Source organism: Nyctibius grandis, chromosome Z (assembly GCF_013368605.1).
Source record: "Nyctibius grandis isolate bNycGra1 chromosome Z, bNycGra1.pri, whole genome shotgun sequence".
Taxonomy (NCBI): domain Eukaryota; kingdom Metazoa; phylum Chordata; class Aves; order Nyctibiiformes; family Nyctibiidae; genus Nyctibius; species Nyctibius grandis.
The window spans coordinates 65,266,926-65,289,196 of record NC_090695.1 but is presented as its reverse complement, the minus strand read 5'-3'; the positions used below and the strand labels follow the sequence as shown (position 1 = coordinate 65,289,196).

Sequence of the window (22,271 nt, the reverse complement as noted above, 5' to 3'; positions counted from 1 at the left end):
ATTAACAATGAGTGTTCCATAGGAGCTAGGTATTATTAATATTATTATTGAACCTACAATAGAGTGAGCCAGACTTCGTTGCCTTCCTAACGCTGCAGAAGTGCTGTAAGAGAAACAGGTTCAATGCATCTGCCAGTGCAGCTTGATTTCATACCAGGCCCTTGTAAAACTCATTAATTCTGAAGGTTTTCATCATGCCTGAGTGTTGTTAAGGATAACAGTCATCTAGGAACAGGACCACACTGGGAACTGCCTTCATAGTTTCTGCCTCTGAACCAATAAAAGTCTTTGGGTGGATTCAAAACACTTGGCTGATACGTTTTTAACAGTTTATTGGGGTGTTTGCAGTGCAGCTTCACACTTAATTATTTCCTTTCAGAAGGAGACTCTGCACAGTTTATTCGCTTGGCCTTTTCTCTTCCCTCCTGCTCAGACTTTAGAAAAAAGTGTAAAAATGAACGACGCTGTAGTATCTGCCCTCGACATGTGGCAACAAAACATGGCCCCTACATTTGGTGGCAAAGGTGGTGTTTCTGAAACACTCTAATTTCTTGGGAAGATAAGGGTACCGTGGTTAATTAAAGCAGCTTTTCTATAAGAAGAGAAACAATTCTGTTTCAGATAATTACTTCATCAGAGGTATGCAGTGACAAATGTCAGTCAGGACGCTGGTGTCCAATGAGACATGCACTCCCTTGTATAATTCCTACACTCATAAGAGCAAAAATGGGAATAAAGGCATGTTAGTACAAAAACATATCCAGAAGGACAGAAGTGGTGCTGAGCAAGTTAAGACAATATCTTAAGATAAAATACCTCTCTCTCAGCCTTGTCCTTATTATTTAAGGTATTGGGTCAACTTACGTCTCTAATTTCAGGATTTGTTCTGAGATAACAGAAAAAGACAAAAATCCCTCTGTCAGCAAATAGACACCTTTTTCTGTTTACTGAACATTATTTTCTTTGCATCTCCCTATACCCTACTTATTTTTACCTTTTATCTTTTTGCTTGCCATTCCTGTCTAATTTCAAAGGGATTTTTTTTAGTCTTTAAACTTATAGCTGTGACTTGGATCGTCTGAGTCAGCCTTTTGAGACTGAAATCTTTCCTGGCCCTACGAAAACTTATTTGAAAAATCTAGAGGACTATCTATCACTTATTAAACAAACATTCTAGATTACCCTTATTGAATTGCACCCATCTCCCTCTGAAAACAAGTGACGACCGGAAATGTGGTTGCACTGAGTCCCATCATTATTCCCATCACAACTCAAATGGACAGGCTCTGCCTCAGACGTGCCTGGAGCAGCCAAAGGAAGAGCTGCATCGCATTTTGTCATAAATATATAGAATAAAAGAAATATTAATATTGCATGACTGTGCAGAACTGCAGAGAAGCAATACTGAACTCCTCTTCCTCTACCACTATGGTATTTGTTTCATTGCTTAGGGGAGTAAATCACCCTGAAAGAGTGTCAGTAGCTGGGAAGGCTGGTTGTCTCTGGCAATATCCCAGGGCAGATCTGCATTTTCTTCCTGTTGCAAACACCAAGAAAATTTAAGATTGATACTTTGTGCATTCACTTCAACTTTCTACTATAAAATGAAGCCAGGCTGCAGCACAAGTATAGCTAGTGTGTTAGTGGAGTCAAGGTTCCTCAATGGGTTACGTGGCTATGGGACAAAGGAGTGCCGTGTCACTGGGACAGAGGCACAAAGTTTCCAGCAGCAAAGGCAGGCATGGGTTTTCCCTGAAGATCTCAGTTCATCCATGTGTTTTCTTTATGTTTGTAGCAGCAGATATTTACATGGGCACATGGTATTCTTACTGTAATCGTTATTTGAAGACAAGTAAAGAAACAAACAATTCAATTTCCAAGGAAAAACAGAGAAGGAATTCTGTCTGAATGCAGTTTTACCTCATAAACCGACGAGCTAAATTCATCTGTGGATTTTAAAAAGGGAAAATAACTAGCAGGACTGTATAAATTTTGCTTTAAATAAATACAGTTCTGACTTTAACTATTCAAATCAATATTAACAGTGCCCAAATTGTGTCACTCATGAAATAACCCTAGGTGTGGAAATTATGCCAAAGCTTCCAAGGCATTTTGCAAACACTCCAAATGTACTGCAGAGCAGACATTCACATTGAGAGTTGAATCCTTCAGTACCAAAATCATTACGTGCTTTGCTTTCTATGAAAGGTGTGCAAATGTACAGTAATAGTACTCGATTCATGTAATTAGAATAATATTATAATTAAAGACTATACTGTATGATTTCTGCTCATAGGATGTGATTTAATTTCTGTGAGAAATGGTCTTTTCATATCAGTGGGCTGTACAACAGACCCACGGTGTTCCAGATCCATGGAGCTCAAAAAAATAGGTTTTCGACAGATCCAACAGGCATCAATATCGTACTTTCATAGCCTAAATACCAGTGAAACAAAGTGCAAAGGATACTAACTGATTGCAAAGGAATATGGCATACTTGGAGGGATTAGTTGCTAAAACCAATGCTGTCTTTTGTCACTTACTTCTCTCTCCCCTAACCTGCATGCATGCAGCTTTAAAATCCCTGATGATAAGCCAGTTTCATAAGTCTTCGAGCTCTGGCTAACACTGTTCGGGTACTGGGGTTAAGGATAGCAGACTCTGAACTAAAGGATCAGTGTTCAGTCCTATTATCACCATATGGCTGAAACACACAACCCACTTCTTAAACATGTAAACCTCATTACAAACAGGATGCTTTGGGACTGTGTTCCTTATTATTAGAATCACATGCACAAAATCCTACTGAGTATGTTTTTACTCAGGCCATGTCAATCCATCAGTGATTAACCATTAACACTACTGCAACTTGACTGATAGAAGCAGAATTTAAATCTGTTTAAAAAAAAAAAAACGAAACAAAAAAACCTTGTACAAATTTCACAAATTTTTCTATAATGAAGGAACATAAATTTAATATCAACCAAAAAGAGAAACTAAAAAGTCTTGCTGTAATGTAATATTCTTTTTTTTAAAAAAAAAAAACCAAACAAGTAGATTGTGAATTGTCTTTATGTCTATTTAAAGGAGTAAGAAAGAAGCAAGAACCCTCTTCTTTTTTTCTTACAGGCTATGCTGGATACCTTTCAAACAGGTGGGCAAAGAGTACCACCACAAAGCTGTGGTATATTGCTCCTACTTTAAACCAGCAGAAAATCAGTTCTGGTTACAACAGAAAGAAAAATAAAAGAGAAACATTCTTCCGAAGAGCCCTGAAGTCTTCCAGGGGAAGGCCGCGTATGTTGCAGTTTCTACCATGTTAGTTCCATTTGAGGCTACGCTTTGCAGTCTGGGTTAGCCACTAAAGAGAAAAGTAATTTTGTAAATTCTGCATTTACTTGCAGAGATGTGCTAAAATCACAGCTGCTCTGCATATACACTGAAGGGAATACACAGAGTAAAAGGATGCAGTAAGGGCATGCAACACATCAATTCAGTTCATCCTTAAGCACATACTTAACTTTCAGCATATAGGAGTAGCCTCAATTATTTCAATGAGAATGTTCCTGTAAACAGTGTCGTGCAAAATGTTTGCAGAACTGAAGCCTTTACTTGGTAATGTGTTTGAACAGCTTCACAAAAGATGCTGGTTTTCCTCACCAGATGTAAATCACTGTTATCCCCTCCCAAGACATGAAAGTGTTAAAATGTTAAAGAAATAATTATAGTTAGGATTATACTCTTTAGATACTTTGCTATAATATTAATAATGTAATATGTTTTTCACTGAAATATTATTTGCCTGGCTTGTGGTGCTTCTTTTAGATGAAGTTCTTTTTCCTTCCCATCTCTCAGACACTAGCTTTATAACTGATTTTTAACACTAGATTTACCCGTGTCTGTTCTATACCACTGTCCTGGTCTATGGCTCGTTAGCTCTTTTGGATATACTGTATATAGAGATATAAAATTATGCTATAGTATTTTCAGTTTATTTAGTTTTGAACTGCTGAGAAATAGCATTTTAAGCTCACCAACGCTTTTTACAAAACCCAGCCACGAGTTACCTAAAGACAGACATACACATGCCTCTTGACTGTTGATTGTGCTCTTAATTAAATGTAACAAAACCCAAAACGTCTATGCCATTACCCAATTAAACTCATCAGTAGACATTTATCATTGGAAACAAACAGATTTCATTGAAACATTTAACTACTGTTACAGTACACAGTTTTACACTTTTTTATCATATGTATTTGTTTTTCTGACAACATGAACATTTATAATCATTCTCTATAGTAATCAGTACCTCTATAGGGAAAACACTGAGCTCTTCAATGACTTCCATCACAGCAAAATATTTCTTTTTCTTTTTTCATTAATCCATAATTTGTTAAACTGCTTTCAGCAGTAGTGTTAGATGAAATATCAGTACCTCACCAATTTATGTCCTATAGTATGGCTATAGTCATTGTCTAATTTGTTACGCAAATATTTTTTATTTTTGTGAAAATATTCCCACTAAAATTATATATAAAAATGCAACATGAAATGTACAGGGAGAGAAAAAAATACAGGAAATGCCAGTATTTTTATGGCTGAAAAGAATTCCATCGCAGCAGGCCATGAAGATCAGAACACAGTTCCTGTTTACCATAATCCTACACTCATTTTTAAACATTAGAGTTACACTGCCCATTTTAAAAATGGGTAATACGTGAAAACGTGGGGACAGCAGTAAGGTTACAGATTTGTCATACACTGCACATAGGAACTTTGTGTCTCTTACTTCAGAAGATTGCAATGTAAGTTATCAAACTGCCCAGTACTTACAATTTACCCTGTCCCATACATAATTTTCATGTTTTGAATGTGAAGTAATGAGACAATAATAACTCAGTGCACATTTACACACAAAATGATAAAAGCTTTGCTGGTTAACAATAAATCTAATTTTTGTCTCATTTAACTAATGGCATATGGAATTTTCTGCAAGGCATATGGTACTAATTAAACATGGTACGAGTCCCTCAGTTCGTCAATATAGCCATGAAGTATCCAAGGAATGTTTCCCTTCAGTGTACATTATCCATTTATTGATTTGATGGTCTGAATGTGTAAAAGTCCTGGGAACTAACAATGTTTAATGATGTAGGAACTGCACTTCTATTCTTATTTATATGAATGCTGCAGTTGATGAGCAAAATTCTGAGGTAGTTAATGAATAGGCAAATTATGAACTAACCAGGACAGGTGTATTTTCATTCATTCATTCACCAGTGATTTTTATATTTATTTTTAACCTTTGTTTTTACATTTAGAGCACTGTTCTGTGACTCTACATGCTGGAGAGCATGAAGTTAATGATATTACCCTATTTTTTTAACAGAAACAATAATCTAGATTGCATACATTTTAATGAAATTAACAAACACCTAAAAGGTAAGTTGTATAGTGCTAACGATTTATTTTGAAAATTCTAATATACATAATGTGTATAAATACACTTTCATACATTTGACACCAGCTGCTCTAATTAAAATATTTGTTCTACTATCAGTGTTAGATATGGGTTAATTATTAACTTTAAATGTAAGTCCACTTGTATATAATTTTAATTTGCTTTTCAATTCAAGGATATCAGCTGCTTCTAGCATGCAGAAGGTCAATCACTGAAAAAATTAAGAAAATGAATACTGTGTTTGTTCTGCTTCATAATGATCACTTCAGGTAAAACAAACAGCAGCAGTGAATTCTCACAGTCATCATCTGCCTACTTACAATATCCTAAGCAAAATAACAAATAAACCAGTCGAGTTCCCTGAGCTAATGGGAAAATGGTAAATGACCTTCCATCAAACAGAATATTTCCATGCAAAAGAACGATAGAGTCTCAATGCCACTATATCTAGCATCAGTGGGTTATTTTTATCGAGACACTTCTCGAACAGTAACAGAGCAGCAATTTGTGTTCTGAAAGGCAGCACTGTCTCTTTTGCAGTTCCAGTAAATTTCAGAGCGGTAAAAAAAGACAGTACAATTTCAATAGTGCTCTGAATCGGCCAACTTACTCAATCTACTACCACTTGCAAAATCTACCACCACCACTAACAGAAAGAAATGAAAACTGCTCGCTGGTGCTCCAACTGTTAAATATGCACTCTGCTTTTGATAATGAGATGAGAAAAACTGATGAGAGTTAAGCAACAAGGCTGTCACTCAGTTTTAAAGCCTCCTGATATAAAGTCACACTGTGACTTTTACACCCATAATAAGATGAGATTAAAAGTAGACCTGCAATCGTATTAATAGTCTGCTACAAAACAGTTTAACACTTAAGATACAGAAGCCACTCGGCAAATAAAACATGGTGATTGAAGAACAAATTCTGGAAAACAACGTTATTTTTACACTTTCTGCACACTGTGCTGGAAGGTGTAACCAGAATCTTACCTGACTGCAAAAACATTGCACATACCCTTCTCTCAAAGGCTCTAATTTAATAGATCATTTCAAAATACTTACAAAGCATACAGAAACATTACCCTGTAAACCTAGGATTCTCTGCTCTTGACATGCTGTATCAATGAACTGAAAAGAGCAATAACATTTAAGGTGGCTGCATTCTCATTATGTAAAACAAGCTGCATTTTCCTGCTCTACCCACAACAGTATTTCTATTTGTGGAACATGATAAGAATTGCGCTCTGTGCCTTACTGCTATAAGATTTCAATTATAATTTCACTTTAAAAACACACATGTCTTTAGAGGTGTTTTCAAATTGGAATATCATGCAAGATTAACAGTTCTTCACACATCAAGGAGTCTTTCTTTCCTCCTGTATATTGCACCAGACATATTGAAAGCCTATGTATCCAAGATATACACAGTATGCTAGGTAAGACTGAAAACCTAAATTCAGAAGAAGGTAAAAAACCCCAAAACAAAAAGTAAGAAAACCAGCTTTTAGTTTAGGAACAGTATTTTTACACAGCTGTAGAACATTGTCTGACAAAGAACCTATTTGCAGGTATGCTCTAATTTAACACATTAACACAGTTTCCTAACACTGCCTTCCTGCATTTACATACCATGCATTATGCACAAAAAAAAGGAATACATAAATAGAGATCCTTTCAGCCTGTCTAGCCCGTCATCAAAATCAGTAGAGAATTTTTCATTGATAAAAACAGAGAATGGAAGAAATCGGACCAACCTTCACAATGTACGTCACACCAGGTCCCAGGATCTTCTCACTTGAGTGAAGCCATCGTCGAGAGGGTTTATTGACAAAGCTGCTGCTTTGATTCCAGTCTTCACCTCCTGGGTGCATTTCCTCTGACCGTGGTTTTTTCCCCATACTCATCTTGCTCACGTCCTGCTGAGAACACGAAGTGGCAGAGACAACGTTACATGTGTTGTCTGAAGCCCCTGCTGCTGAGCTAGAAGCACTCGAGCTTCCCTGCAACTTGGAGGCAGCAAGCTCCTTTACTGCAGAGGAGAGGTTTTTGATACCCAAAAGGCTGCTCGTGTTAGACAGTTTCAAGTGGGACACTTTATGGATGAGGGTACACAGGGTGGTGGGTCCATCTTCTTGGTCCTTGCGGAGAACCTCTGGTGAGACCAGGTACGAAGGTGCTGTTGAAGTCGTAGCAACTGCTGAGACCTTGCTGTTTATGGACAAATTGTGAATAAGATCATCAACTGATGTCACCGAATCATTCCTGAAGCGGTTATACTTGGTACGTTGAAGCATGCCCTTCTATCTGGTTTCCTGCATACGTTCTGGCAAATCTGATGCCAACGCAGGAGATGCCTGTGCTAACATAGCAGGCGATTCACAACAACATGGACGGATAACAAGATTTTGGGGTAAAAAAGAAGACAGTATAAGGAAGAACAAAAAAATATATATTTTTAAGAAATTTCTTATGGTTCCCCGTTAAGGTTGGGTGAAGTAAGAGTTTTCTGTGACAGAGATCCCAGTCCTGCTTAGAGCTGCCAACTCGCTCACAGCAAAAGCATGACTCACACAAATGAGAAGGACCCTTTTCAACAAAAGGCTCAGTGAACACTGCAAATCACTTCCTGTAGCAAAAAAAAAAAAAAAAAAAAAAAAAAAGAAGAAAAAAAACCATCCACCCACTTACAGCACACTAGCACCAATCAATTCTCAAATTTCCTTTTCCTATCTTCTCAAACAGATATTTCCTTCCAACCTTTAATTCCTCCCCCCCACCACCACCCGTTTGGTACCAAAGGCAATTACCTTTAAAACTGAATTAACAGCCTCTATGAAACACCACACTTTATTCTTCTGTTTAAATGTTCTTCCACCTCACCTATTTGTGAATCTATAAAGAAGTCACAATTAGATAGCAAATATCTGGATAATATTTACACATATATACCCCTCCTTCCCCCCTCCCCCAGCAAAACACAGACACCTTAAAGGTTTTCAGAACAGACGACAGAACTGAAGAATACACACATTTTCTTCCACAAAAGCAACCTAACAGACTTTACAAGTGCCTTTTTGTCAATGCTGTCTCTCACGGAAACTGTTACATCCAATTTTTGATAGAGAAGGAAATTTTTCTCCCCTGTTACTCCACAACAACCTTCTATTTTAATGCAGGAATTACCTAAGTACCTATATGTGAAGAAAAGTATTTTTCTGATGTCCGACAAGAGGTTTAACAGATGTTTTTTCTTTCACCACTGATATTCACTCTGAAGAAAAACATGAAGAAGGTCTTCAATTCACTGGAATGTTTGGTTTAATTCTGAAAAACTGAAAAAACCTAAGAGAATATTCAAAAGTCCAGGTAGCAGCAAACTGACATCCTGCAGTGAAAAATAAAAAAATGCACGAGGTCTTATTAAGCATAAATGTCAGCCAGAAACACTTGACCTGAGAAATAGCAAAACATGCTGAAAACAGGTATTTAATTTCTCCTACTTTTTTTGAAAAATACAAAATGCCCATCATAAGCCACATGGCTCTTTTCTATAAACTGGTCTTCTTTGCAAAACACCTTTTGGATGTAGGACAATACACTGCATTATAAACAAATTCAGACCAGAGAAGTTGCACAGTGCAAAGTTATTGTTTAAACAAATGACTAACTGCAGCACAATTTAAAGGAAAAATCCTATGGAATTCCTTCCCTCTCCCATGACTAAAGGCTGCAGTATACAATGTGCAAATATAGTGAAACAGCCAGCTCAAATACAGGTATTTAATTAGTATATTCATGACACATGAAATTAAGTCAGCACCTCTTATCCCAGCAGTGATGAGTAATGGCAATGTCCTAGTCAGTGTAAAGGCAGGTCTCTAGTGATCTGCAGAACAGCCTTTCATCACCACACTGCGAACCTGCTACAGGATCCACACAGCATTCATCCCTCTCTTCATCCTCCTAGCACAGCAACAGCAAATATACACACCACAGCCTATTTTTACGTGTCTCTACTGCCCAGAAAACCCTATTGCTCCCAAATGGCTCTCTTCGTTAGAAGCGGCTAGCGAAACTGCAAAATGTGAATGAGATGCTGTGCCGTGAATGGGAGGGCTGGCTAGCATCCCCGCGATTCTGTGAATGAAGCGGGGCCTCGCAGCCTCTGCCAGGCAATCCCTGGGGTGCTCGCCAGCCCAGCCAATACCAGCCGCCCTTGGTGACTCATTCAGCAAAGCCTTGCTAAATAGTGGAAGATCCCATTTCCAGTACGGGCGGAACCTTTTCTTTTGCAGCAACACCAGAAAACGAAGCCGGCGTCGGAGCAGACAAGAGTGGGTGGCAAAACGCCCCCGGGAGACAGGGTGTTGCCGGAGAAACGCATGGGGTGTCCACAGGTGTGGCAGAGGAGGAAAACGGGGGAGTCAGACCTGGGTTTCTCCCCGATGTGTTCATTCAGCCGGTTCATTTACATCCAGGACGGAAACATGAATGTGCACATTTTGCTGGTTGATGTTCGATTGCTCTCCGTGTGCACCAGCAGATTCACAGATTTTACAGGTTTGCCTTCAGACACCCTGATGGAAAAAAAAAAAAAAAAACACGAAACCAACAAACTGCCTGAAAAAAATGCATATGCTTATTTACCCTATTAGCAGAGTAGATATTTAAAAACAGTATAATCATCAGTCCACTGAAAGAGAGGCAGAGGGAAAGCTAGAGGATAAAAGCTTCCCAGAGCACCAGCAAAAGGACTAATTTCTGACACTGCCTCACTGGACACAGAAATGCTACCAAGACATCTGATGGATGTTGAGCTTTCCTGGGAATCTAGAGGTTGCAGAGGAGTAGTAGCCACTGAATTACGCAGTGCTTGAAATCTGGTGCTCGTTTCTGTGTCTGATTGGGAACCAGTCTTCTTTACAAATCTGGCCCTAAATTGGGAGAACTGAACATTTTAAAACCTTGTCTTTTATAGTTCTTGGGACTAGAAAAGGTAGATAATTTTGCCTTACATGCAGCAGGTTCAAAACCAGCTCCAGTAAATAATGAATGAAATTAGGAGACCTTGTAATAGGCATAAACTGCAATTAAAATAGGATCTAGTTAATTCTAGCTATTGCCAGAGCATTATAGTGTCTTTGGCATTTCCAACAACACGCCTGTAGCTTGCACGCTGACTATACCATGCTAGCCTTAAACAAGCTTGTTACTACTATTATCATAGCACTACTGACAGCAAGAGATTCAGACCTCCATTTCGCTCTGATCTCTCTATCTTCACCTATGCTAGGTCAGCTAGTAAAGTGGATCCAAGTTGAAAATGAGCCTTTTTCTTTTCTTTTTGCAGGGATATGAGCCAGACATGCTCACCACGAGTAACAAATGGCCATGGAAAAATAAGTTCATTGTTGACTCAGTAATCAAATGACAGGTGGAGATTCAATGTTGATAAATCCAAAATAATACATAATCCTAGCAATACATACACAGTGAGGGGGTGTACACTGCCTCTGACGAAGTACAGCATTTCTTACAAACTACTGGTAATTTTGGCATCTCTGACCATTCCCTCTGTTTTGTACTTTTTTTCTCCGTTATTTTTTCAGTTTTGTTTTCACATGGATCCTCCTCTCAGTCTGATGCAGTCGTGTCTCATGTGACCGTTCCTCCCTTTCTCCCTCCAAGTGGCTCTCAAGGGCTCATCCTTACCTGCCACCTCTTTTCCTTCTGTACCTTAACTACCTCTTGCAGCCCATATTTCAGAAGCAAGTAAGTTTTATTAACAACAAAGGGCAGGGGGGAAAAAAAGATGATACTGGGGGTAAGATTAGAGGGAGGAATGGGCAGAAACTACATTTTGGTTTCCATTGTTGGGATGAAGTTTAAAAGGATTTAAGCTGCTGCAGATGCGAAGGTGGGAGACATTGTCAATACACAAGCTAAACCAGGTAAGATGGTGTGATCATCATAAAGAGGAAACACAGGCAGTACAACTGCTACATTCCACAACCTGTCATAAGAAAGTCTCCCGAATGCAAAAACAGTGACTTTCAGTGACCCTTATTTAGAGACATAGTAATAACATAATCTGAATCGGCAAAAAGTGCTAGAAACTGTTAAAATTCTGCTGAAAGACTATTTGCATTTCAACAGATTCTGCTCAGTGGCAGTAAGATTGCTTGTGGACTAAACGGAATTTTTAAAAAGTGAGCATGAGAAAGACAATGACTTTGGAAAAAAAAAATCCAAACTGAACTTGGGTTAGCTAAGTTATAAGAAACAGTGAATATGTCAGACAAACTTAAATATAGATGTTGCTATGAGTTTTAATCGCAGCACACAAAAAGTAGCCATAGGGCCATCGTAGTTGACATTCCTCTTTACAACAAGCCCTAAACTATTAGTGTTACTATGATGTAGCATTAAGCCATCAGCAAACAGGATGCTATTCCTCACATTGTAATATGATGGACACAAGTGTTAATGCTCTGCTTTAGTAAATTGTCTTGCAGAATCTTTAATATCACAAATGGTCGATTTGTCAAATGAAAAGATAATGTTTCAATAGCACAAAGGTTTGTAATATCCTGTGGGGACATATCTTCTCTTGATTAGTTAATTGAGAAGGGAAAATACCAGCTTTCTTTCCACAAGCTAGATATATACCAGAAATCTCTTATCCTTGTATTAATCAGCCTAATCCAGCTTTATTTATGTGAGAAAATCTCCGATGATATAGTTACAGACAAGCAAGATAACATCAAGACAAGCTAAAAGGCATTATGAAGTAACCTTATTAAGAAGGTATGTAGCTATTTTAATAAAAAATATTTCTGAATAATTTTGATTTATCTATCCTGTTTGCACATACTTAATATATCATATTCTGTCTTCCTCTGTGTCTTTGATATACCTGCACACAGAGCTCAGTTGCATGCTAGTGTGATTTCAAGGGAGACTCATCATGTCACTGACAGAAACATTGAAAGTCACTGAGGTTTCCATCAGTGTCACTAAAAAAGAGCCATGACGATATACCTCTACTTCAAAACATTTTGCAGGAAAAAAACATAGACTGGGCTCACAGCACTTACATTTTTTTCCATACTGGGTGTTTTGAGTCAGACCTCAGCTTACTGTTCTATGCAAAAAAAAATCAACCACCAACAAAGAAACCCCAAGACCTGTAGGCAAAGGCTAAGGTTCTCCCCTAGCAAACAAAAAACCCAACCTATTTTAACAAATTCTAGTTGATTTATTCCAACAAAAAACTGCTGTAAATTGCCCCCATCTCCCTTTCATTCTCGCCCCTTCTCTCTCACTGGATGGGAGTTTTGCTGTTTCCGTGGCAACCTTATTGCTAAGGGTGGGCTGCGCCAGTAAACGCGAGCGTTGTCTGCGGCTTTGCAAGTTATTTCTCTGGAAAACCACATTGCTGGAAGTATTACTGTTCAAAATCAGTGATCATTAATCATTAATGATCAACTTCCGACTTAATTTACATCAGTGGAATGTAAAATTAACATCTAAAATACACCTACAAATTTCTGTGCGGATGCTTAGGTTTTGAGCCAGAATCTGACCCTGAACAAGGAGAATGTTTTTTCTGCTAGTTGAAAATACTGAAACAATTTTGTCTTAAGACACTTTCACCCTGTGAAATATGACATGAAATATTTGGAAGAAAATGAAACTTGTAACTCCTTCTGCTTCATTAGTGGTTCCTGGGGGCCTATTGTTAAAAGTCAACACACTATAAAATTTCAGAGTAAAGATGGATCTGAGATAATACCCGAATCCGAACACGACACTAAGCTTTTGCAAGGCAGAATCAGACAGAGGAGTGCATTAAAATCTGCAAACCAGCACTAAATCAACTTTGTAACATGGGACCTGCTCTTACGAAAACCCAAATTTTTACAGTAAATTCTTCCTTTCTCTAAGCCAGCCCCTGAGGTGAGAAAGAGAAGCAGCAGCAGTGTAACAGGGCTGTATTTTCCAAGCACAATCTAAAGCTCAGCCATGTCTGCATGGCTGCCTGCGCCTGCCGCAGGCCTTTGTGGGCACTCTTCCTCCTTCTCCCTGTCCCAAGCTACTGCCAGCCCTCTGCACCAGGAGCCATGCTCCAGCTGGAGCATCACCCTAGGCAGCGAGTCTGCTTCCCAAAGAAATACCTCCCACTCATGTGTTCTTCTGTGTTCACAAGCTATCACATGGTCGACAAACTGTACTGTATTGTGAATAACGTAATAAGAGGCCCATAACCTTTTCTCTGGTCCTATGATGCACTCATACTGATGAAAATGACAGTTCTGGGCATATATGCATTAATGTCCAAGTGTCTCAGAGTGGTTTTATTTTAAACAATCAGAAAAACTGGAGATTCAGAGAAGAAGGTAAAACCAACCTAATTCACTGACAAATTACAACCTAATTCACTGACAAATTATGCAAGAACTCCTTTTGCTGTCTTCCTCTGATGGGGAGTCAGTCATCTACTTATTTGTTAACCCAATATCTTTTTGATTCTCATTCATGAGATGCAGTTAATATTTCAGTTGTTCTCTTTTCTACTTTGTAATAAGGTGTCTATTTTTGTTCTGTTGTTATTGGTAGGGGTTTTTGTGTACTTTCTTTTTATTCTGTTTATATTTTATTTTCCTAGGAATGGTTTGGAAAGTTGCTTTAAAAAAAAAATCTACATGAAGTTCTGACTTCACGAGTTTCCTATTGATTTCAATAGGAGTGGAATTTTATCACAAGTTTCCCAATCCAAATGCAAGTCTGGGAATTTTAGTGGTTTCTGAATTTTACTACAAGATTTCTTAAGTAAACTATTAAAATGTAGAAAAATACCTGTGAGGAATAGGTTATTAAAATAAATGATATTTCACTGGTTGCTATTCAAAAAGTTTCTTTTTTATGAAAATATAAATTTTAATTGATAATTTCCTTTTTAAATACGTGAAAAAATAATGTATTACATACACAATATACACACAGATATGTGTTTTACCACAACAAGAAGATTTATAATCTAGTACCTACTCTTTATTAGGATAGCTAAATACTGCCAAGAAGATCAGCGATGGAAAGTATGTTGTGGAGAAATGCACAACACTCTTTTTTGTAGCAAAAACAAAAAAGGATCAGGCTTTTGGGATCAGGCAAGGCTAATTGTACCTTGCCTGAGCAGACAGCAGTCCATTAAAAATATTGAACTTTCCCAAATCCATATGTTCCCGCTCCCGTAATTAAAAGGGTATAATCGAAACTATAAGAACTGAAAAACAACAGAGAGTATAAATGGCCATCTTTGCCTTATGTTGCACAACAGACCAAAATTCCAGCAGTATGTGTAGAGATTCGGTGGCAGTAGCAGAGATGTTCAGCCTGCTCTCGCCCTCCTGTCGCTGACTGCATCACCTTTGTTGTATTGCGATAAAATGCACACTGTGGCATCTGGCTGAAGAATAACTCAGAAAAAATGGTTGTTTTTTTCAACTGGATCACTTCTAGACTCTGATTGACTAAACAAATGAACTGAAGGTAGAGCAAGGGTAGGATTGTGAAGATGGAGAGGAAATGTATTAATTGCATAGGCCAGGGCAACTGCCTAATACCCACTTGCATCAACATCAGCCTGAAATACAACTCACTAACTCGTGCCACCAAACCATACAGATTTTCTTGGCAAACAAAGAGTTACACGCCATGCTGTATTTATAGCAAAGCCATTACTGATCAGCGCTTGTACTGAAAGAATTCCAGCAATTCTGCAGCAGTGGATAACAGTGCTGGTGGAGGGTTATTCGCAGCAGCACTCATCCCAGCAAATTCAGAATGTGGGGTACTTCCGCATTATTTGTACAAATTGCTGATGTGAGTCACTGTACCTGTTTACGCTAATGCTGCTTGTTATCTGACCTGAAGTGATGGTTAACTTCTTTCTGGGTATAGTCACGCGGAAGAGGCATCTGCAGACACGTGCATACGTGCGTGTGCACAGGCATGCACATGTGCATGCATGTATTAAGGATGTATTCTTGCCTCGGCTATGTTGCTTGACTTTCTTACATTCGAGTCAGACTACCTAAATACGACAACAGTTATGGCAAACAAGGTGGCCAACCTGCAAAAGACCCAGTAACAAAGCAGGGGTGGGTGGCAGGATTTAAATAGCTGTTTAAATGATCGCTTAACTGGACTGAAGTTTACAAATTCTGTTGCTAGTAACGTGAGGAATGGCAAGAAGTAAAACAGCTGCAGATGAGAAGACTGAGAAACTCTGTCTTAAGCTCCATGCAGTGAAGCAGACCAGAAGGGAAGCAAGCATCCTTCACTCTAAAAAGGACTCCAAGATTTAAAAACGTTTAGAGTGGCAGGGGAATGGAGACAAAGATGTGTGTACTGCTCTACTGTCATCCATGGCAACTTGTGTATTTCTTTGCTATAACAAAAGTATATAGTGACTTTCTCTAGGTACCCTCAGGAAATCTGTTTTGTTTGCTCAAGTAGTACAAGCCCCTGAGAAGCTTCAGTACAATTAAGATTGAGAAAGGATGGTATTCTGAGGGTCAACAGTTCTCCAAAGGACTTTGGACACATGAGCTAGGACCAGAGTTTGGTAACAACAAAGACATAGCAAGGATGTATAGCAGAGAGACAAAAACTTGGCCAGAGCTTGAACAGATGAGCAGAAACTGAAGTCAACTTGCCAAGCACAGCTATTTGATGGGTATCCAGGTGAGAGGAGCTATCCCAGAATGGGAGAAAATGCTCAGCTATGAGGGTCTGTTGAGAAATGCATGCATCAGTAGCCCAACTCCAGAGTTGGATGGTACTCACTGAGAACTGGGCTTCAACGAAGCACTGGTGCCAGGATGAAGAGGTGGAGGAGAAATGCCACTGGCAGAGACACTGACCCTGCCTCCCAGTCCCAGAACAGAGAAAGGAAAAGGGACGTTGAAGCCACCATGTGGCCTGAGAAGGGCTGTTATGGTAACAAGCAAAGCAGAAGGAAAAATCCTACTAAGTGGCAGTGAAAACAATCAGCCTTACTACCTGCTGGCAACAGTAGTGCTGTTATCTCCAGGTAGTTCAACAGGTTTAAGCAACAGCACATCTGCAAGACTAACTGAACACTATCACTACAGTCAACATGTTAGCATTGTGTAAAGGTTGATTGTCTGCTGTTACTACTCACTTTGACTGGGATAGGAAAGAGTAACGATCTATACTGTTAGGAAATTATTATGTGCCACTGAAGCAACCTGTTAAGCCTCTTCTCTAACAGTTATTATTGACCAACAGGAACTGCAATTACCCTTAACCTAATATTTTATTTTACTATGACTAGCAGCACTTTATCTCTCTAGAACTACCAAAACAATGCCACAGTGGTGCTTTGTCCTACTAAAGACACTAGGCTACTCAATAAGAACATGATTTTGCACATAACATTGTGTAAATGCTAAAAGCCTGCTTTTGCACAGCACCAGACCAACATATGCCTGACCAGCATATCTAAACTGGCAGAAATCTGTTGTTTAGATACAAGCATTAGGATTCCCATGTGGCTACAAAATCCTTAAGTAAAATTAAACTAAACACTCAACAGTTAATGCCAAAAAAAGTCTACTGCAAAAAATTTTGTAGCAGAATAAATATACACGTCTGTCTCTTGTGCAGTGACTCAAATATCAATGTGAATGTTCACAGACTACCATGATGACAGTCAAATGAGAGAAAAGGAAGATATTACGTTTCAGTATAGTGATGTGTGGGTAGATGGTAATGTCCCTGGACACTCTTTCTTACCTTGCCAATACCACTTTAATTTTGTTTTAACATTTTTGGCCAAAAAAAAAGTTTTTAAAGAAAAAGTAAAAGAATATTCTGCTAGAAATAACTTCCTATATGCATAAACCAGCCTAAATTGTATTTAACTGCTCTATACTACATTTTTGTAAGGCCTTCTAGCATGCAGACGCTTTCATCAGGCGTAGACACACAGCCATTCCACACCACAAATTTTCAGTTACACAAAACTCACACCTGCCCTCTGCTGTCCAGGATGCAGAAGAAACTGGAAAGAGCTTTTCCTTTCTGTAGAGGACATTGACTCTCTCTAGAGCATTAGCATCTACGAGCAGCTAAATCACCACGCTGCAAATCACACCTAAAAGAGGGAATAAGGAGAACAAAAAACTTGTATCTAAGTCTCTCCAAGGCCATGTTGTGGCAGCAAGAAGTGAGTGTGGGCCATCAGAAAGTACGACCACAGTTTAATCCTGTTTAAGAGGGCAGCAATGTCCTCCTGCCTGTCTTATCTGTTTAGAAGCATACTGCACTGACCAGCAACCCTTTTCAATTGCTGCTTCAGCTTTTTGTGCTTTTGAAAGCAAGCAGTCTATAAAATGTCACCAATAGATGAACCATCTTCCTCAGCCCTGAGGGGGTCCTTTGCAGCAGAAATGATGTTTCCATCACTTAAGGAAAAGGATGGATATGTACTGCCAGGAGAGATGATGCACAGTGAACAGAAGCACGATGCATGAGCCAGGTAGGGAGGATCATATGGTTCACCCTTCTGTAATTTTTAATTATGTTCACACAATTATCTTGTAGCTATCAACTAGCAAGCAGATCAAAAGGATGACTTAAAAAAAAAAGAGGTCAATTTTTCATAATATAGATAGTACCAGTCAAAAATAAAGAGGCACTTTTCTATTCCCCACAGTGAATTTTCCCTTTTATCAAATAATGTTTACTTCAAGACAATAAAATTTGAAACTTCTCAGTATAGCAGATGCCCAGAGCCTTCTTAATAAATAAACAGTGAGTTGAATCAGCAGAATATTCATTTGGCATCAACAGAGATTTTACTGAATTTACCAACATGAAAATATTCTTTAAGGGCTGTTAAATGTCTTTTTGAGAAAGCTATTTATTTTCTACACCATCATTAATTTGTTTGTTTTGAATAGAACTTTGGCCGAAGTAAATTAAAATCAGTTGCCACAAAACTACCATAAAAGTGTCCTTTAGGTATACACAGTTACTATCAAATTCATCACCCTTTAACCTGGTTCCCATTCCTCTGTAACTGCTCAGTAACTCTCTAACTCTATCTGTGTATCATCAATTAACAATTAATGAAACCACTGACCAAATTCAGCCAAAAACTACAAAGGAGGAGAGGTTTCAAAGATGTTAAGTAACAACACATTCGTGGAGTAAGCAGCCAGGGAAAAAGGTGAAATTCTACCCATGCCTCCACAGAGGAAGGCACCATAGTGTTAGCCTGTGTGTCTTAAAATCTAATGCTTTTCATAAACATGCTTTACACATTATCAGAGATACTACCGGTATTGCAAAACTTCACAGATAATGTCAAAGACATAGGCAATACAACCAACAGTTAGCAGTTGTTGTTTTGCTGTCATTGTATTGGAGTGAAAAGATTTTGTATTATGCCATAGACCGGTGTTTACATTTAGGGGTAAGAATGATTTTCTAATGTAAGTTTGGAGCTTCAGACCACATTCTCCTTTCTCCGAAATCCTGAGACTGTTCATATGCCCTTAATCTATCTCACAAAATATGCCAACCTACCTTTCACCCCTATCTTCGCGCAGACTGGGATAAACCTGTCATAAATGCTTAAAAGAATCACTCGATAGTATCTCAGCACACCATTGTACTTTGGTACACTTGGTTTTACTATAGTTATCTCAGTTAATATCTCTCATGCTAATACTCAAAAATTTAAAATCCAAGTTTTCCAAGTTCCACATACTAAAGCAGTTCATCCGTCAAAGATCCATCTCACCATGATCAAGATTACTATCACTAGTGAAAATACAGAACTCAGGAATTCCTCGGTATTTTGGCAAATCTCAGCCACTGGTCCAGCCGTTCAGTTGGACATTCATTTCAGTAGCACTAAATACGACACTATGCAATTTGCAATTTACTAACAGGCTTGAAATAAGCTTAACCCTAATATCTACAGTTAATAACTCCTAGAACAAAAAGTAAAAAGGAGCCACTGTTAACATCTGATCTTTCACATAACACAGGGAACATCTTCTGAGAATTAGTTCTTCACCGGACTACTGTGTTACTTTCAAGGAAAATACCTAGTGTTTATTAAAAATTCAGAGAGGCTGTCACAACTCAAGGGTAAATTGCTACTGTAATCAGTCACCCAATTGTTTACTGTTTGTAAGCAAAAGCACAGAACAAAATCACCTCACATTACACTTCTGAGTCTGTTCTTAGCATGGGGAGATAAATAAAGTCTTTCTCAGGTGCAGATTTTCTAGGTAACTCTTAAAGCTTAAATCAATCCATTAGCAGCTACCAGTGCTGGGCATACTCCTACATTATGCAGCCTAATGACACAGATTTGCCCCCACCTGCTGTGATTCATGCAGTCCAGTCAGATAATACAGTAGCATTAGTCAACAGGTAAAAACACACACAAATTTCTCTGTGCTATTTTGGATCCTGACCGTGGGCCCCAGGAGTAACGATATTCTGCTGTTACTTCTAATTTTGATATAAAAGTGTGGAAGCCCTCCTCAAAAGTAGAATGAAAAAAATTCCGGGTCTGTGCAGGGCACTCCTGCCAGGGAGAGTGGAGGGCAGGGGAGACAACATACTTCGCAAAAACGAGCTGCAGCAATGTAGTCTAATATCGGCCTTTCTAGCATTGGCTTCTAACATGCAGCCACATAACAAATATTTTTAGTAAACAAAATGTTCACATGAAAAATAATTTTACTATTTCTTTGATGATCTTCTTGCACTCACATCAAGTAGATAAAATGTATATATATTTATATACATATATACACATAAAATGTACATATATTTATATACATATGTACACATACACACACACACACACTCTCCCTCCCATTCTCTCTATATAACCAATACAAAGAAGCAGTTTATTTCTAAGGCTCTTTTTCTCTTAACGTATATTTATATACTGATTCCTATTATGCAAACAGTTCTGCTGTAATTTGAACACATTTGATAAAGACCAAGTAGCAAAATCAGCAGACATGTAACCAATTTTTTTCTCATCACTACGCAATACTGTATGATGGGCAACTATGCACACATGTTGGCTTGTTAATGAATGTTGCTTTCCCCATTACTTGTCCATTCTCTCCTGAAAACGCATTTTCATTGCAGAATGCCAATGTCAGTATTTAGAGCATATCACAGTCTTCAGGCTTTAAAGACTACCTCTTGAAATTAGCAAGAATATTAGACCAACTTTAATTTCATTAAAGACTGTGTTAGATTTAAAAATATGTAGTATTTAGGGATGCCAAATTTTTTCTGTTATTTGGGAGTCTTATCTCTTCAAAAACAACATCTGATGCCATGAGACGTTCAAGCGTACATGATATGGAGATCAGGTCTGGTGTTTGTAGGGTTAACCTGCTGAGTCGTGACTACTTGTAACTGTCAAATTCTCTCCAAGGATAAATAATTAAAGCTTCAGGAAGAATAAGCACACAGGAAGTGGTGGAGATTGGATGTACGTAGGTGTTGAGGGCATTCATTTTTATCCAATCGCTGAATAAAAAGCACATTATTCATGCAATCTTGTTCATTCACTGCTACGTGACCTGCACCACAATAGAAGACTGCAGCATCCAGCGCTGATTTGAACTGCATTCGAGGCAATGAGGAGAGGACTCTAATGGTATCAGCACACAAGAGCAAAACGCTACACTATAGGTCTATATGCAGCCTTTGGTTAATGCTATAGCTCTTGTGACTAATGCTGGAATGACAGAAAAATACTGTTTCTTGTAGAATTTTTTTTCTTTGGGTGCAATAAAAATAGCAAATATCAGCCTAAAGTGAAATTACTTTTTCACTTTCTCTCTACCTTAGATCTGCCACATGGTTAATTATCGCTTCCAGATGAAAAAAGGAAACACATAACAAACAACAAACAAATATATTCATTAATTGGCAAAGCAAAACAAACACAATGCATTGTACTATCTGTGGCACAGAACATTTGAAACAAAATATTTCAATAAAGTGAACACTGAAAGGTGTAAAATCTACAGCAAAGCAATCTAATCTGTGAAGCTCAAAAAATCCTGTCATGTGTTCCTGAGGGTTTTTAAAACACAAGAACAACACCCTGCTCCAAAATAGATTCCTTTGCCTCCACATTCCTGTTTCTGTCCCATGTCTACTCCCAGAGAATTCTATCTTTGGCTTGATACCTCATATGCCTCTTAAGTAATCTGTTAAGTGTAATTGTTTACTTGCTTGAATATTTGTGTAACACATACAAAAGGTGAAACTCAAACAAGACTCTAGGGGAAAAAAACACCACCAAATGCTAAAATGTCAGGTATCTGTAATCCCATATTAAGGTCCATGGTTACTGGAAAGCAAGGCACTTGCTAAAAGTGTTCATATAATCTCCCACAACTACTTACTCACTCTAGCATTTTTAAATACCAGATCAGTTACATCATTCTTAGTAGCAGATGTTAGAGCTTCCTATCTTATATCCAAGTATAGGCACAACTGATGAAGATTTTAACTCTCATTTATCATGAAAAATAATGATCCTGTAGAAAGGCTTGAAAGCTGAAGAATTCCCTAATGACAAATCTGGGTGTTTGAAATGTTATCATAATAAAAACTCATTTTATTTTGACATGAAAGACAGAAGTCATCAAAAAACACTGTCCACAAGTTTAAAGCATACCAGAATGAGGGAAATTAACCAGTTTCTTATCACAAACCAA

General features: G+C 38.2%; 1 protein-coding gene across 1 annotated transcript in view; it reads right to left on the bottom strand.

The window, feature by feature from the left end:
* SHC3 (SHC adaptor protein 3) overlaps nucleotides 1–7,760 on the bottom strand; it is a 67,388-nt gene extending 59,628 nt beyond the window's left edge. The window contains exon 1 of the mRNA XM_068423198.1: nucleotides 7,221–7,760. Coding sequence (XP_068279299.1) covers nucleotides 7,221–7,760 — 540 coding nt within the window. The remainder of the gene's footprint in view (nucleotides 1–7,220) is intronic.
* Between the last annotated feature and the right edge of the window lie 14,511 nt (nucleotides 7,761–22,271).